This window comes from Ruditapes philippinarum, unplaced genomic scaffold, assembly GCF_026571515.1.
Source record: "Ruditapes philippinarum isolate M1 unplaced genomic scaffold, ASM2657151v2 ctg19063_1_1_1_1, whole genome shotgun sequence".
Lineage (NCBI taxonomy): Eukaryota > Metazoa > Mollusca > Bivalvia > Venerida > Veneridae > Ruditapes > Ruditapes philippinarum.
In genome coordinates this window covers 1-16,700 of record NW_026860815.1, presented here as the reverse complement: position 1 = coordinate 16,700, position 16,700 = coordinate 1, and the positions used below count along the sequence as shown (strand labels likewise).

At 33.0% G+C, this 16,700-nt stretch overlaps 1 protein-coding gene across 1 annotated transcript; it reads left to right on the top strand.

The window, feature by feature from the left end:
* Positions 1–3,035: 3,035 nt before the first annotated feature.
* LOC132713459 (uncharacterized) lies at positions 3,036–5,046 on the top strand. The gene is made up of 2 exons (XM_060696067.1): positions 3,036–3,060; positions 3,495–5,046. The coding sequence occupies exons 1-2, from the start codon at positions 3,036–3,038 to the stop codon at positions 4,085–4,087; spliced, it is 618 nt and encodes a 205-aa protein (XP_060552050.1). The 3' UTR covers positions 4,088–5,046.
* The last annotated feature ends 11,654 nt before the right edge of the window (positions 5,047–16,700 follow it).

Genomic DNA, 16,700 nt, shown 5'->3' with positions numbered 1-16,700 from the left:
AAATAATTATCTCCCCCAAAATAATCACATGGAACAGCCTGATCTGTCGGAATGACCAGTGAGTAAATTAGTCTCATACACAGATGGTTGGGAAAATGCTGGTCAATGAGTTTTATCAGAGCTCTGATCTGTGTAGCATAAAATCTCAGTGGATGTTTTAAGTATTTATTTTCCTAAATAAAAGCAATATATGTTGATCAATTTAATATAGAATATATATGAGATTCTTTCATGCAGTGTTTTTGTTTTGTTTATTTATTGATTTATTTATTGTTATCCAAAAACATGAATTCTTAGAATTTAAAAATGGCAAGCAATGCAATCCCATCTTGATTATTATAGTGTCTAAATGATAGAATCACAGACTTTAATTAATTTATAGTTAAACTTAAAGCCTTCCCACAGTAATTAAATGGATATTATTTCATTGTACATAACTTCATAATAATAATATGTATTTAACAATCAATTCATTTATGTCTTTAGCATAGACATTTTTTCTGAGATACCTTTTTCCAACTACATGAAATGTATAAAGTGTGAAATTTCAAATCATTTACAGTAACTTGTATTAAAATAAATGATGATTTTATGTTTTCTTCGTAAATTTACAATATTGAGCTGAATATATAAAGTAAGAATTTTCTTGTTGTAATTTTTACAAGTTTTTTCCAGCATACTTAGAGAAAGTTAAACACATTTCCAGCATCAAAAAAATCTAAGTTCCACTTTCCATGCTACATGGAAGTAAAGTTCATGGTTTTCCAGTCTTTTACCACAAATGTCCAGCCAATTTCCAGCCTATTCGGACAAAAAAAGTCCATATAGCATGGAAAAAATTCCAATTTTCGATGAGTTTCCATGGAATTCCATGCTTTTCCATAGTTTTCCAGGGTTTACCAGCCTCTCTTCCAGGCTTACCCTGGAAAATCTACACCCGGGATTGTCCTTGAGCTCTAAATGGCCACTGTTGATTCTGACAAAGTGGTATGCGGGGGTATTCACGCCATGACAGTGGCAGTTCTAGTTTTAAAGGAAGTCCTTTGCTTGACACTGCTTAATATTTGTGTCGCCTCTACGGTGTAGTGACAACATATAGGGATCACTTCTCCGTCGTCTGTCTTTCCGTCCGTTCTGATGTCCGCATTACCAAATAGGGAAAGGAAGCCATGTAACTGTAAACAGAACAAAAGAGAGCAATATAGTTCATTCCGTAACAATAGAATAAGGGGGCCATTGGCCCTCTATTTAACAAAGGAAAATAACAAAAGAAATGGCCCCTTATTCCATTTCAGCTGGACATCTATCTGTTTGTCACAAATTTTGTCTGGGCTACTCCTCATAAACTACTGGTGCAATTTCATCCAAACTTTTAAAGAAGGATCAGTACCGAGTGTAGTTGTGCATTATCATCAGCATTTTCCGGTTCATTGATTTTTGGCCCAGTTATGGCCCTTCAATAATTTTTATTTTTAAAGTTTGTCCAAACTACTCCCCTTATACCACTAATGCAATTTCAATGAAACTTTACAGGATTGATCTGTAGCTCAAGTCCTTGCATAATTATATTGCATCGGTTTTTCAGTTGAATGATTTTTGGCAGAGCTATGGCCCTTTAATAAAAAAGGTGTTTTTTTTTTGTGTGTGTGTGCCAGATACACTAAAGATTGTACAGACTACTTCTCAAAAACTACTGGTGTAATTTCATCCAAACTTTACAGGAATGATCAGTACCAAGTGTAATTGTGCATATTATCTGCTTTTTATGGTTCAATGAATTTTGTCAGAGTTATGGCCCTTCAATTATTTCTATTTTTTAAAGTTTTCTGAACTACTCCTCTTATACCACTTGTGCAATTTCATTGAAACTTTACATGATTGATTGGTAGGTCAACATTTTAATACATGTGCGTATTTTATGGGTTTTTCTGCTTGAATGATTTTTGGCCCAGTTATAGCCCTTGAATAAAAAGGGTGTTGATAAAGTTTGTCCGGACTACACCTCATATACCATTAATGCAATGTCAGTGAAACTTAACAGGATTGATTGGTAGGTCAAGTACTTGTGCATAATACACTTTTTTTGTTGCCTATTTTAGCTACATAGAAGTTTGTGTAGACTTCTCCTCAGAGTGTCATCAAAACCGTATGATCAATACCATGTCTCATCAGCATTTTTCATTTCATTGATTTTTGTCAGAGTTTTAGCCCTTTCATTTTAAATTTGAAACTTGTCCTGACTACTCCTGACTACTACCACTAATGCAATTTCAATGAAACTTTACAGGATTGATCGATAGCTCAAATCCTCTAGCATATTACATACATTGTAGGGTTTAGGTTGAATGATTTTTGCCGAGTTATGGTTATCATGAGGCACCACATGTCATCACTGATGGCCCTTGTATTTAATAAAAATATTGATACTTTGGGGTATATGAAAAGAAGCTTTGGGCAACCATGTCCAAGTGACAGAGGTTGTTGACTTCAAACCACTTGCCTCTCACTGCTGTAGGATTGATTTGTGCCAATATCTTCGAATTATTTAATGTAAGAAAGCTATCCAGCTAGCTTACAAAATGTCAGTGGTTCCACTCAATTGCCTGTTTGTGCCTGAAATATTATTCACAAAGGGGCACTGAAGGTCTTTCTCCACCAGTAATGCTGTAAAGTTGCCATGCAATGTAAAACCCAACCCAAATAAATAAATAAATGAAGCCTAAATGCTTTTGATTGTATTTTCCCCAATTGTGATAATTTACATGTACATTGAATACCCAGGTCCTTATTTTTCTGTCAATAGCCTGCCTTTGGCTGAGTGGTTAAGATCATTAACTTCAAGCCAGGTAAACTTCATGGTTTTGGGTTCGAATTCCGCCAGGGACTTTGGATTCTTCATGTGATTGAAGCAATCTTGCAAGGTTACATAATGTTAGTCAGGCTCTTCTTTGGTGATGGTTCATGCCTGAAATAATTCATGAAAGGTTACCTAAGGTCTTTCCCAACCAATAAAAAGCTGGAAAGTCATCATTACTATGATCTCTTCTATGCTGATGCAAGGTAAAACCCAACCAGAAATAATTACTGTCAAGCACTGAGCCCAGTCCATTCCACTCCTACTTGCAGGTCTTGTTATTGTTTGTTTTTGCCCTGTATTTTCCAACATTTTTCGTGGGAAAGAAATCTCCCTTAAAGCTATGTCAAATTTATTTTGGACCAAAATTCTCCCATTACCAAGTGCAATACAAGGTTCTATTGGAAATTCGGCAGAACTGTACGTGTGGTTAATTTTCTCCTAAATGTAAAATTGTATTTGAAATATCTCTCTAGCTGTTGTGTATGAATAGCTACAAATTATATCAACATAGTTTGACAGGGCAAATGTCTAGATAAACTTACATATAGAATGTACAGCCACCATATCCTTTTTGTTGTTGTAAGATTTCAAGCAAAATATATGTGAATTATTATTTAATATGTCTTTCTTCATTCAGGTTGTGAGAAAGGATGGCATGGAAGAACAGAAATCATTATTGAAGATCTCCCTGTACTTTTTACAACTACAACATCAGATGGTACTGAAAGTGAGGACTCATCTGTGACTTCAAATGAGGACAGGAATCAACTCTTGTCTCAGACCATAGTTAATTCATTTTTACAGTGTAAATTGAAGAAGAAAATATTGAAAAACCTCTTGTTACCTGGCATAAGGATAAGTTCAAAACTGTTGACCATTGCCTTCTATGACTGTGAAAATGATGTACTTCTTGAATCTAGTGTTCTAGAACTGTTTTCTGGTTCAAAAACTTTAAATTATACAGTAATTTTGTTCCTGTGGCTGACACTGAATTACAGACTTTTCTGCACAGGCATTACTGATGAAATGAAGCAGTTTAAAGCTGATTTTTACAAACGCCTTGATGACCATCTGTATATTTACTTAAATGATGTAACAAAATCTGTGCATGAGCAATGTAAACCGCCAACAGATAATTCTTCATGGGCAAATAATCCAGGAAAAATATGTAAAACAAGGAATTCCACAGTAACATATTTGAGTGTGCCACTAGATTTTGACCCTTGTTGAAGTACATATCTATAAAAAGAGTGACAAAGCAAAAGTGATTAGTTTAACACCAAAGTTTCATGATGCTAAACTTAGGATTCTATAACATGTAATATTATAAACTTTTTAATTACTGACTACAGCTGAAGAATGACGGGTCATATGTTGATAAAGTAAATTAGTTATAATTTTAAAAGGAGCATGCCACCAGATTAATGTCAACTTTAAAGGGACTCGACTTCGGTTTTTTAAACATGACAGGACTGGAAATAAATTTTTATGTTTCATTTAACGTAGGTCTAGACAAATAACTTGTGTGCAAAATTTCAGATCATTCACTCATTTAGTTTTTCCAGAGTCATTATTCTATTTGTGAAAAATTTCCCAAAAGTGAAAAATATTGCAATGCTTTTTCTCTCAAAGTGGACAGAATACAGTACAAAAATATACCTTTCAATTTATTCCTGAGTAAACACATTTCTAAATGAATATGAATTTGCATATTTTTGTTTGTTTTAAATGCCCAAGTCGATCTTTGTAAGAAATTAAATTTTATGTTTTTCGACTTTTGGACCTCAGTGGAATTCCTTTAATTAAAAGATACATAAAAATTATGTAGAAAAAATGTAATGAGTAAAAATGTTGTTAAATGTACAATTAATGTCTTACAGACTTATACATAATTATACTATCCACATAAATTATCTGTAACTTGGTCCCAAATATACAGACAATGTGACCCAAATATACATTCTCCATTAGTAATGGAGTACTCTTTTGTGATCAAAATAGTAAAATCTGTCCTATTGTACATTCAAACTTCAAAACTTTATCTTGATTGTGGGTTTAAGTTGCATTTCTTTAACTATAAGTATATTGTTCATAAATTTATTTCTTCAAAGATTTATTCTACACTCCAGTCTTTATGGGATGTGCCACTTTAATATAACTTTCTAAAAATCTAAGAATTGCTTGTTAATTTTTTAGCTCACCTGTCACAAAGTGACAGGGTGAGCTTTTGTGATCGCTTTTCGTCCGGCGTCCGTCCGGCGTCCTTCCGTCGTCCGTCTGTCCGTCCGTAAACTTTTACTTTAAATGACATCTCCTCATAAACCACTAAGCCAATTTCATCCAAACTTCACAGGAATGTTCCTTTGGTGGTCACCTTTAAAAATTGTTCAAAGAATTTAATTCCATGCAGAACTCTGGTTGCCATGGCAACCAAAAGAAAAAACTTTAAATATCTTCTTTAAAAAAACCCTAAGAGCTAGAGCTTAGATATTTGGCATGAAACATTTTCTAGTGAGTGTCTACCAAGTTTGTTCACATAAAAGCCCTGGGGTCAAAATTGGCCCCGCCCCAGGGGGTCATTGATTTTCCCAATATGCATATAGTAAAAACTTAAAAAATCTTCTTTTAAAAAACCCAATGAGCTAGAGCTTAGATGTTTAGCATGAAACATCTTCTTATGGGTGTCCACCAAGTTTGTTCAAGCCCTTGGGTTAAAATTGGCCCTGCCAGGGGGGGGGGGGGCGGCGGTAGGTCTATATACAATAACTATCCATTCCTTATTTTCTTTGTTTGCTACAATTTTGATTATGTGGAATTATAAGTTGGTAGTTGTGAATAATTATTTTCAAGTGTTAAGCTTTTTATTGAGCCTACTTTCTCTTAGCTTAAATTACTTGTGGCAGTGGTGATTAGGTGTAAGTGCATGACTTGGAAAGTTTGTCTTATTTTTATGCTCCCCGAAAAATTCAGGGGAGCATATAGTCACCGGGTTGTCCGTCCGTCCGTCAGTGCGTATGTACGTACGTCCCGAATTCCTGTCCGGCCCATAAATTTATTATTTGAAGTCGGATTTTACAACTTTTTCACAGAAATGATCACCATATTAAGACAACGTGTTGGGGGCAACATGTGGGTCGCTACCTGGAAGGTCAAGGTCAAAGCATGACATTAAAGCAAGATGGTGTCCAGCCCATCACTTCGTTATTTAAAGTCGGATTTTACAACTATTTTGAAGAAATGATCACCATATTGAGACGACTTGTCACCCACAACATTTTGGTTGCTACCTTGAAGGTCAAGGTCACAGCATGAATTGCAGCAAAATCGTGTCCGGCCCATAACATTGTTATTTGAGGTCGGATTTTATAACTATTTAACACAAAAAGGTCACAGCATGACCTTGCAGCAAAAGCGTGTCCGGCCCATAACATAGTTATTTGAAGTCGAATTTTACAACTATTTCGAAGAAATGATCACCAAATTGAGACGACATGTCGCGCACAACATTTTGGTCGCTACCTTGTAGGTCAAGGTCACAGCATGACCTTTCAGCAAAATCGTGTCAGGCTCATAACTTCGTTATTTGAAGTCGGATTTTACAACTAATTCACAGAAATGATCACCATATTGAGACGTGTCGCGCACAAGTCGGTTGTTAGATCTCATTGAGTAGAAGTGCAGTGCAAAGAACAGTAAGTCTACCTTGCCTAAGTTTGGAATTATCACACTTTGAACTTTGTCTGGGACAGAACTCTGAAACTACAAAAGATATACTTTCCTGTGTCCAAAACCTTGTCGGGGAGCATTACCCGGTTCAACCGGCTCTTGTTTTACCCAGATAGATAGATTTAGCAATAACAAATATCAACATAATTGAAGTGGTGTGTCGCACACAAGAACCAGAAATATAGCTCTAAGGTCAAGCTTAAACTAAGAAGTGGAAGGTAAAAATTAAGAGTCCTTGGTTTGGTTTAAACATATTTATTAAAGCTCGATTGTGAAACAAGTTCTTGCAACTTATATTAATCACTTTTGAGTGGCTTCCTGGAACCAACCAGTATTGGTGTCATATGAAGAAACATGGTTGTGACCCGATTAGGGCTCGAACCCATGATCCCTGGGTTGAGAGGCAGACACCTTAACCACTAGACCACCACTCCCTTTGTCACACGTGAAGGTAGAACTAAGGGATCAAATGTAAATATGAGCCATTTTTCCATGTTTTATGTTACGTTACAAACAAAAAAAAAACAAAAAAAATTGGGCACAATATTGAACCCAATGTGACTTTGGGTCGTAAATTAAAAAACCACAAATGTACTTAAAGGTCAGGGTCAGAATTGGGAAATAATTGCTCTATTGATTGTACTCATTGTTGCTTTGCCATGAATAGACCTTTTCTCAAAGTACTTGATGAGGCGGTGATGAGCTGAAAAATTAGCTCGAATGTCAATCTCAGTACTCAGGTGCATAGGTCATTGTTGCATTTCCAGACTGTATCTTTGTCATGAATGATGGGAATCCGAAATAATTTGGAAAGTACTGCAGCTAATATGGATATCAGTTAAAAGGTCAACAAACATTCATATTAGCCTTGAACAGTACATCTGTGCAGCTGCCATTTTTACCCCGACCGTTTCGAGGAAAATGTCCAGCTGTTACATGTATGATCACTGCGGGGTCATCGTTGTCATCGTGCAAAAAATTAATGTTGCATATAACTCAATACTTGCTTATCATGCAAGAAGAAGTTGTAAAAAGGGGCATAATTCTGGAAGCTATATTGTTGGAGTTACGCCCCTTTTTGACTTACATTTTTTTTGTCAAAAGTTGAAATTTTAACAGACGAGCGTTAACACTTCATACGGTGCTCTAGTTGAAATAACTTGTTTAGCATGATGAAACAATGTGTAATTTGAACAAACCATGTGTAGCTAAAAGGCCATGATCACATTTAGAGGTTATATTTCAAACAGATCCATATCATATTCCGTTCATTAAATGTAATATTTTCACAGTATATAAACGTATCTACTTCCTGTTATTGCAACAAAGGTTCAAAGGTTTCAATTGAAAATGTTCAAGCTCCCAAGGCAGGAACAGCGACTGGAAGTAACACGTGCTTGTTATTGCAAGACAGGGTACACATTGACTTGTATATACTCGCGTGGCATGGTGCAGTGGTTTGCTTATCCACTGATTCACTATGTGTTTTATTTTTTGGCAGTGTCATTTTATTTATCAGGAGGTCAAAACGTGCGTCCTCTTACCACTTGGCCAAACTTGTTGCAACTTGGCAGGGATGTTTTTTGCATAAAGCTCAACCAAGGTTGTTCAAAGAATTAAATTCCTCAAAGAACTCTTGTTGCCATGGCAACCAAAATATTTTTTTTACAAAAACTCTTAAATAAATCTTCTTGTAAAAATGGAAAGAGCTAGAGCTTATTGATTTTCCTTATATGTATGTAGTAAAAACTAAAAAAGATCTTCAAAAATCCAAAAGAGGTAGAGCTTAGATATTTGGGATGAAACATCTTCCAGTGAATGAAGTTTGTTCAAATAAAACCCCTAGAATCAAAATTGACCCCGCCCCAGGGTGTCTTTGATTTTCCTTATATATACATGTAAATAGAAGAAACTTAAAAAAATCTTCTTGTAAAGATCCAAAAGTATTTGGCATGAAACTTGAGTTAGTGTATATCTACCATGTTTGTTGAAATAAAAACCCCAGGGTCAAAATTGGGCCCGCCCCGGGGTCATTGATTTTTCTTACATATACTGTAAATCCGGTGTTTTTTCGCGATGTTTTAATTTTTGCTATTTCTTGTGGGATGAAAAGGGGCCCCACTTTATCCTATTTCTCAGGTGAGCGAGGCAGGGCCCTCTCGGCCCTCTTGTTTGTCTGACCTGATGTCATCTTGAATATTATTTACAGGCCCGTTGACATTTATGAAATTGTAACATGTACTATTTGAAATATACTTATTGCTGCTGTGTAGCAGATGCTTATTTAAATATAGCTCTGTGCTTATAGATGGCAAGAGCAGTAAATACTTTAATTATTTTTATATCAAGAGTTGTAATGCAACAGGAAGCCTTAGACGCTTTCATGAAATATTCCCTATACATAACCTCTAAATTATTTATTATTTTAACCGTTTACAGATATTAAGGATTATTGGTTTGTTAGTTGATCCTTTTTATTTTAAGATATGTTTTGCCTTAGTTAATATCGTGTTAGACCTTTCATACAATCTTAGATTATATTATTAGATATTAAGTAGTCTCAATACACAAAAGCGATAAACTTTTGTATACAGACTTAATTGTATGTTAAATCAATTTTGTTTCAAAATGGATTATTCTTTTGTATACTTCTCAGGAGAATTGTCATGAATTCTATGTAATTATTTTAAAAATAAAGACAACTTAATAGGAACTGACGATACGTTGATTTCCAAATATATTGAAACCTTTAGACTATTATCTAGGAAGATTTTTAAGTTGACAATGTAAAATGCTGAAGCGAATGCGATAAGAAACAATATTTACTGGGGATGATAATGATTATAAACCTCTGTTTTATAAGCAAAATGAGACATTTCAAAGCATGACTGTCTTGCCAATTATAGATTTTAAGAAATATTTTTATAGCTAACGTCGTTTTAAATTTCCTCAAGCCACAAATCATTATCAAGCAGGCAAAGTGTTGTTTAATGTTCATAGACAATATTTTTCTCTGTGAGTACAATAATATAAAATAATGTTGCATGCTAAATTGAATTTAAACTTTACATTCCATGCATGTTATCTTCCTGGGAAGGCTGGTCTGTTTTTAAGTGTCATGAAAGATTTGTGCAAACTCCATGAAGTTTATACGTTCAATGTATATACATTAATTTTTTTTAAACGAATTTAAACATAACTTTATTGGCTGAAATAAGAATTGTCCCGCTGTATATTGTGTTTTCTAAATAATTGTGCCCGAGTGAGGTAGTTGCCTTCAAATAACTTGCCCCTCATCGTAGTAGGTTCGAATTTTGCCAGAGAATATGGATTTTTGTTAGGAAGTTATCCTGCTTGCGACGACAAATGATGGACACTTTACTTATTTCTTTGTGGCTGCCGAAACTGATAATAATAATATCATCAACAAACATTTTCGGTGAAATGCCCGTATTAAGCAAGTTTACTTTTTTGTCAAGTAAAGTGTTCAAAAATTGAACAGGTACTGTAACTTTGTTGCATATTGACACATAACATGACTGTGTGAACATATCTTACTGCTTTGAATACATTAATGGGGACAACATATTATCTTTTATGGAGAGACTCAGTACACATTTTCAAATATCTTTTTTTATATAAAACAGCAATGATGTAATGCCTAAGTAAGAAACTCAGTAGTGATATGAATGCAGTTTTATTTAAATGTTGACAAACTGAGGTCACATTGAAATAAATTACTTAATTTTCAGAATTATGTTAACATAAACGGTTGAATACAGGGGGTACAGTCTTGATACGGGTTGATCACTATAAAGGTACAAATGTACAAATTCAATCGAATAATTACATAATTGCTTCTAAAAATTATAGAAAATAGCAAAAGGTATACAAGATATCTATATAATATTTGACAGATCATGCATTTTCATATTGTTGTTTGTAGTGATGTCATACATTACAAACGCAGCAGCTCAGATCCACCTACTGTCAGCCTACTCGTAATATGGTGTTACATGCATGATGTAAATATACTATGTTTTTGCGTTTTTCTTTAGATATACATTGCAGTCGTTATTTTACCATGTAAAATTTCACACTAGATGCGCTTGTGTTATTTTTGCAAAGTGATACATTCATTCCTTCATAACGATCGTGTCATTTGCCGTTGTGATCAATTTTTCAGTATTCCATCCGCTATTTAACATTACAAGAGTGTTAAGATGTAAATGTAGTAAATGTTTCCAGATATATCTCTTAAATTGTTTTGGTTAGTTTGACATATCACGTTATTGGCTTTGTTTGTTTTCTCATCTGTTATACAGATATAAATCTTACAGACAAGGCGAATATCTGTAAGTCTAGGGTGAATCGATTACGAACTTCTCTGTTGAATTTATATCAGTTTCTTTTATTTCCCGTGACCCCATTTTGATTTGAGTGTTACACCAGAGCGCGAATAATATAAGTTTCCAGTTTTTAAAGGCGATTGGTCTACAATGGGCATAATGTTCATAAGTATTTCAAATATTGATAAAAGCAAGAGAAATCAGTCATTAAGATATGCTAATGAATATTTGTGGGAAAAAGAATGTTGATAAAGTTCTAAAGTGATTTAGTATGAACATTATGTATTACATGATAAATAATGATACATTATAAATGTATTACCACCATGCACACGCATCTAAACATAGTGACAGTGCAAAAATATTTATATATCTAAACGGCCATAGCATTGAAATGAAATTGTAGGGAAGTATTGGCTTCCGTAGATTGCATTTTTATGTCTCAAATTAGAGTGTTGATCTCTCATCGAGAAGGACGAATGTTTAAAAATTATGACCGTGTTTCTGAGCATGCACGTGTCACGTGATGTCCTGCCATAATGTTATAATTTTCGAAAAGTTAAATTTAAGTAAGGTAAGAGAGACACAGTTATACATGCACGAGACACCTCTTGTTGTTCAATACTTTGTTTCTTTGGCATAGTATACTGTGCATGACGTTATATTCTCGAATTGCGTGTTTTGACGCGCACAATTATGTGACACACCACTAAATCATTTTGTCACGAAGTTAAAATATCCCCAAATTAAGTTCCGACTTAGCTGATTTAGAAATAATGTGGGATAAGTAGACGATAATTCTCGGAGAAACTGGTAATCCAAGAAAGCCTTTTTAAACCACCGAGATATCCCCAAAATAAGTTTTATCTTTAAAATCTGATAAAACCAGAAACCTCAACAACAAAAAGTCCCGTCTATACCTGGAAGTAGGGGCATCCAGAATAATGCTTGAAAAGTTGTTGTCTGCTCTAAAAATGAAACTGTGCTTTAAAATCTGATTATATCTTCATTGTTAAATTGTTTAGTTTGAATGACGATGCATAATCATTTAAAATTAAAATATCTTTTGTGTTTGTTGCTGTTTTTGTGCAATAACGGACTTAAACGTAATGATTTTGTGACACAATCATGAAAGAATTTATCTCTTAGATATGGGATATCCCCACATTGTAGCACTTTGACATTTAATGAACAATTTGATTTGCCATTGAAAAGATAAGATTGTATTTCACTTCGAACGTTAAGATTCTAGACGTTTTATTGTCCCAATGCACAAATATATACTCAGTCTGGTTGTGGCATGTTTGATTGTCTGTCGGAATCATTTCATTTGAAAGTCAATTGCTTTGTGCTTTACTCCTGAGGGAAACACATCAATGTCATGTTATATTTTGAAAATAGACAACTTGACATTTTATTTGTACTTGTTTAGAGAATGTCTGCTATTTAATATTGTATATGATTGACTTGCTGTATCAACGGATGATTTAATTTGATGAATAAATTAAAGTTCTTTTTTAAAGATCAGTATATTACGATACTATGTTTCTATAGAATGTTATAACTTAAAGTTTTTAGATGGTTAGAAATGTTTCTTCATTTTCACTTGATCCATACATCATACTCTATTGTCGCTTAAATATCTTTCGAATCATTCAGGTTTGTCACTGATTATTTTCATGATTGTTCACACATAGTTTGTCTAAAATTCGACGAACTATTTTATCACAAATAATGACTTGTCATAACGTTTCTTTGTGAATTCATTGCGGTAATTAACACCAGTATCTAACATGTGACACACGTCTATACAAAACATCTTTCATTAAACGAAGGTGGTTTTATGTGTCCCAAAGGTTTGTGCTAATTTAAAAGCAAACCTACTTAGAATTAAGAAAGAAAAAAACATCATAAATAAAAATGAATAACTTTGATCAATATTATTTCATTTCTATTAAAACAAAACATGCACACTGTTAAGAAATGTAACAAAAACAAAATGAACATCGAATGAACATTTAACTGACACTGAATAAGTTAGACTGAGCTATGACGTCAGTTATGTAAAATACACAATAGTAACACATGTAAAAGGTATTTTTACTTTATCCTTATTGATGCTGGAAAAGGGAGTTTATCTATATCATTTGTAACAAGAAATTGAAAATGTGTTAGCCTTTTAATAGAGTCATTTTAATTGAATCAAATATATTATCTTAAGGTGGTCAGAACTCACTGATACATTCGTCTAAATACTGTCCTGTTTTTAATCAAAATGACGTCTTCTTCTTATTTTATATTGACATCTTGACTGATCGACTAGAATAACCGTCTCTCCGTATGTAAAACTTACTTTTCTTTTTTGTTTATTTTTTTAAATTTTGCATGACACATGAAAGGTAACGTAACGACAAGGGTCAATCATGGGAAATTATTAGAGACGGAATGCCGAGATTAGTTCACTAAGAATGACCCATGCTTTCGCCCTATTTACAGATACCAGCAGGTAAAATCCTAGTTGTTTAACATATGTAGCTTTTGTTTTTGGCATGACCATCACTGACTTTCCTTGAAGATAGACGCTCCCATCTAATATTTCTATACCAAATCCTCGTCATTTAAGCACTCAGGTCATGATAGATACTTCAGACGGTGATTAGTCGGTGCTTATGTAATGTAGGCGATTTACATAGGTAAGCATATAATAGTGGCTATAAACTCCTCCGTATTGATGCAAATGCTACAGGAAAAAAGTACAATAATCAACAAAACATAGCGGATTATAAATAACAGTACTTGAAATGAGTTAAAGATTGAACTTTTATGAGACACCGCTATTATCCCAAAAGCAGCGAGTCATAGTTGTTCAAATAAAGTTGTAGGCGAGAATAAAATGAAATGATTATTAAAAGAGTACTCTTGTCTTCATACTGTTTACTTAAATCATTCTAAAAAAAAGACATTTGCTATAATAACAAAATCGTTTTAAGCAGGATGCACCTGAGTAAGAAATCCTTAAACGGAATTGCCATAGATCTGAGACAGGCGTTCAAAAACTTAGTAACGCAGTGTAATGTAAACATGTCTAATAAACTAGAATGGAAACATACTGACCAAGTGTTAAACACCGAAATCAACAGGAAAATGGTTTCATATGACGTAAGTGATGGACACAAAGACAACCAAACAAATGGTTTGAAACCTGGAGCTTTATTCAGTGGACATCACTATTTTTATTATAATGACATTTCCGAGTTTTGAAAGACTCATGTGAAATAAAATAAGAGTTTTATTTGTTATTAACTGTAGCATATTTTGTTTTTTAACATTTCTAGCTATGCTTACTTCATATTTGAAATGAATTAAAAGAAAGAAAACGGGAATCTATGAGAGAGAGTACCGATTCCTCATTTATAACTCACTTTAAGAATAAATAATAATGTTACAAAATATTAAATTTTAAATGATAAAAATCTGAGTATCTAGACTAAGTGTACTTTTAAGGAATGAATTGAAATGTATCCCATACTTTGAAGTACTTAGTTATAATTACAAATTGTTTATTGTCTTTATAACGGAAACATTAAATAAACTTAGAAAGCATGTACTATTAAATGTATGATTTGTGATTTGATGCATGATTGTATTTTTGCTTTGAGTAATTCGTGCTTAAAAATATAGAAATAGCCAATTTTAACAGAAAAGTTAGTTAATTGTCAATTAGTCTATGAAACTGTGCAAATATTAATGATATTTAATACACTTAAAGGATAAGTCAATCTGTCTAAACCTTTTTCACACACATAATTACCTTTGAATGAAATATTATATTATTTGTCTAAACTATGAAACCTTTTATGCTAAATAATTACATTTTTCTTCTGAAGTATCTTGCATTATATTAACATACAGTAGCAGTACACCATAATCTATCATTTCCTCTTAAGAAACAAATGATGTTTACAAAATGTTTTCTATATGTTAATTAAGGCACTTAGCATCCAATAGTATATGTAAGCATCAGTTACGTTAAGCCGTTCGTAATTGCAAGATTTATTTCAATGAAAATAGTTGAGCTGTGCATAAAAAAGATTTATCACTTTTGATTTTATTTAAAAATTGTCATAAAATCTTGTTAATTAAGAACCTCATAGCTTATGTCTATTGCAGTTGTTTATAATTATGCATGATATACCAAATACACAATGTTTATCAACTCAGCACAAATGTTGAAATGTTGCACGTTAACATAAGCCATCCTGGTAACATGTCAATGCTCAATACATTTTTTGAGAATTAAGATCTAGTCAATTTTTAAAGCGTACAATAACCCGTATGCCTTTGGGTTTGATAAAGATTTTCCGCACAGTTTAAATTTTGTAACTAGATATCGGATATATATTTTTTGGAACAATTTAGACAACCCATTTACAGTTCTGAACACTGAATACTTAATCAATAGTTCAAATACAAGTCTTTGGATGTTATCGCAATAATAATTTTAAAAGCTGATCCTACCGTGCTTTTCTTTAATAAAATGAACAGTCATATATTATTATGAACAAGAAACACAAAACAACAACAAAACACATTTTATTGAAAATTTCCTTTTTCTTGATTCTTTGAGATGCAATTCTAATAATTAAAAAAATGTATTTCTGGAAACTCAAAATCTATATTTTACATAGTGTATTGGAAAAGTGTTGTTTTAGTCTAAAACATAATAATTGTAAATATGTTATATTTTGTCTGAGATTCAACTTAAAACATGTTATGCTTAGCTAAAGAAAATCAATCGAAACAATTGCGGACAACTATGCTTGTTTAACCAAACTGACAAATCATTTTAAGCCACGCTATTTGTTTAACAGATTTCTTTTTAGTACATATAGTACAATGAGGATTTTTCTTCGGTTTGCAGCACAGTCAAAGATAATGTTCTACACAAAAGAATCATATTCGGCTGTAATAATGTTAAAGCATCAATCACAAACTATTGTCAAACTGTGAGCTACTTTGGTATTGAAGAGTATTGTTTCACTTTAGTGCAGTAACACGTTAAGTCCTTCTAAATTTAACAGGAGTTAACCAGTTATTGCACGAATGTTATTCTTTTCCCCATAAAAATTTATCAATTCACCAACACATTTAATGACTTTTTATGGCTCTTGTTTAAAACATTGACTGCTAACTTAAATTGGTATAATTGTATAAACAGGATTTGTATCATTTCCTAAGTGTCTTTGCTCTATCAACTGAAGTACTAGTATTCATATTGTTACACAATTATTTTTTAGACTTTTTTAAATCAACGGTGTGACTTTCGGAAACAATGTAACAATTATTATAATAGCAATAATTCTACTCAGAAAATTTATCTTCAGAGAGTACTTAATTGACAATCTTTTTATGCAATTTTCTAGTTGTTACAAAATTCTTTCAGATTGAGAAAACATTTTTATTCAATAATGCAAAACTGTTAAAGTGCAAGTTGAGTTGTAGCCAAAAGTTCTAAAATGTATTGACTGAATGCATAATAGGGTCTCTTTAAGGCTTTGAAGTTGTCTTTTTTTAATACGTAATAAAAGAATTCCGGAGAAAACATGCTTTTACAAGAGAATATCTCGTTACAAATAGAACATTTTTATGTAACCGAATTTTTAAAGGATGACTGGGTTGGACTAAAGTTTATGTTTTGAAATAGGGAAACTTATTGCTATACTGGGTTTATTTTCCAAATGTTAAAATAAATAATGCTTTGACTTGGG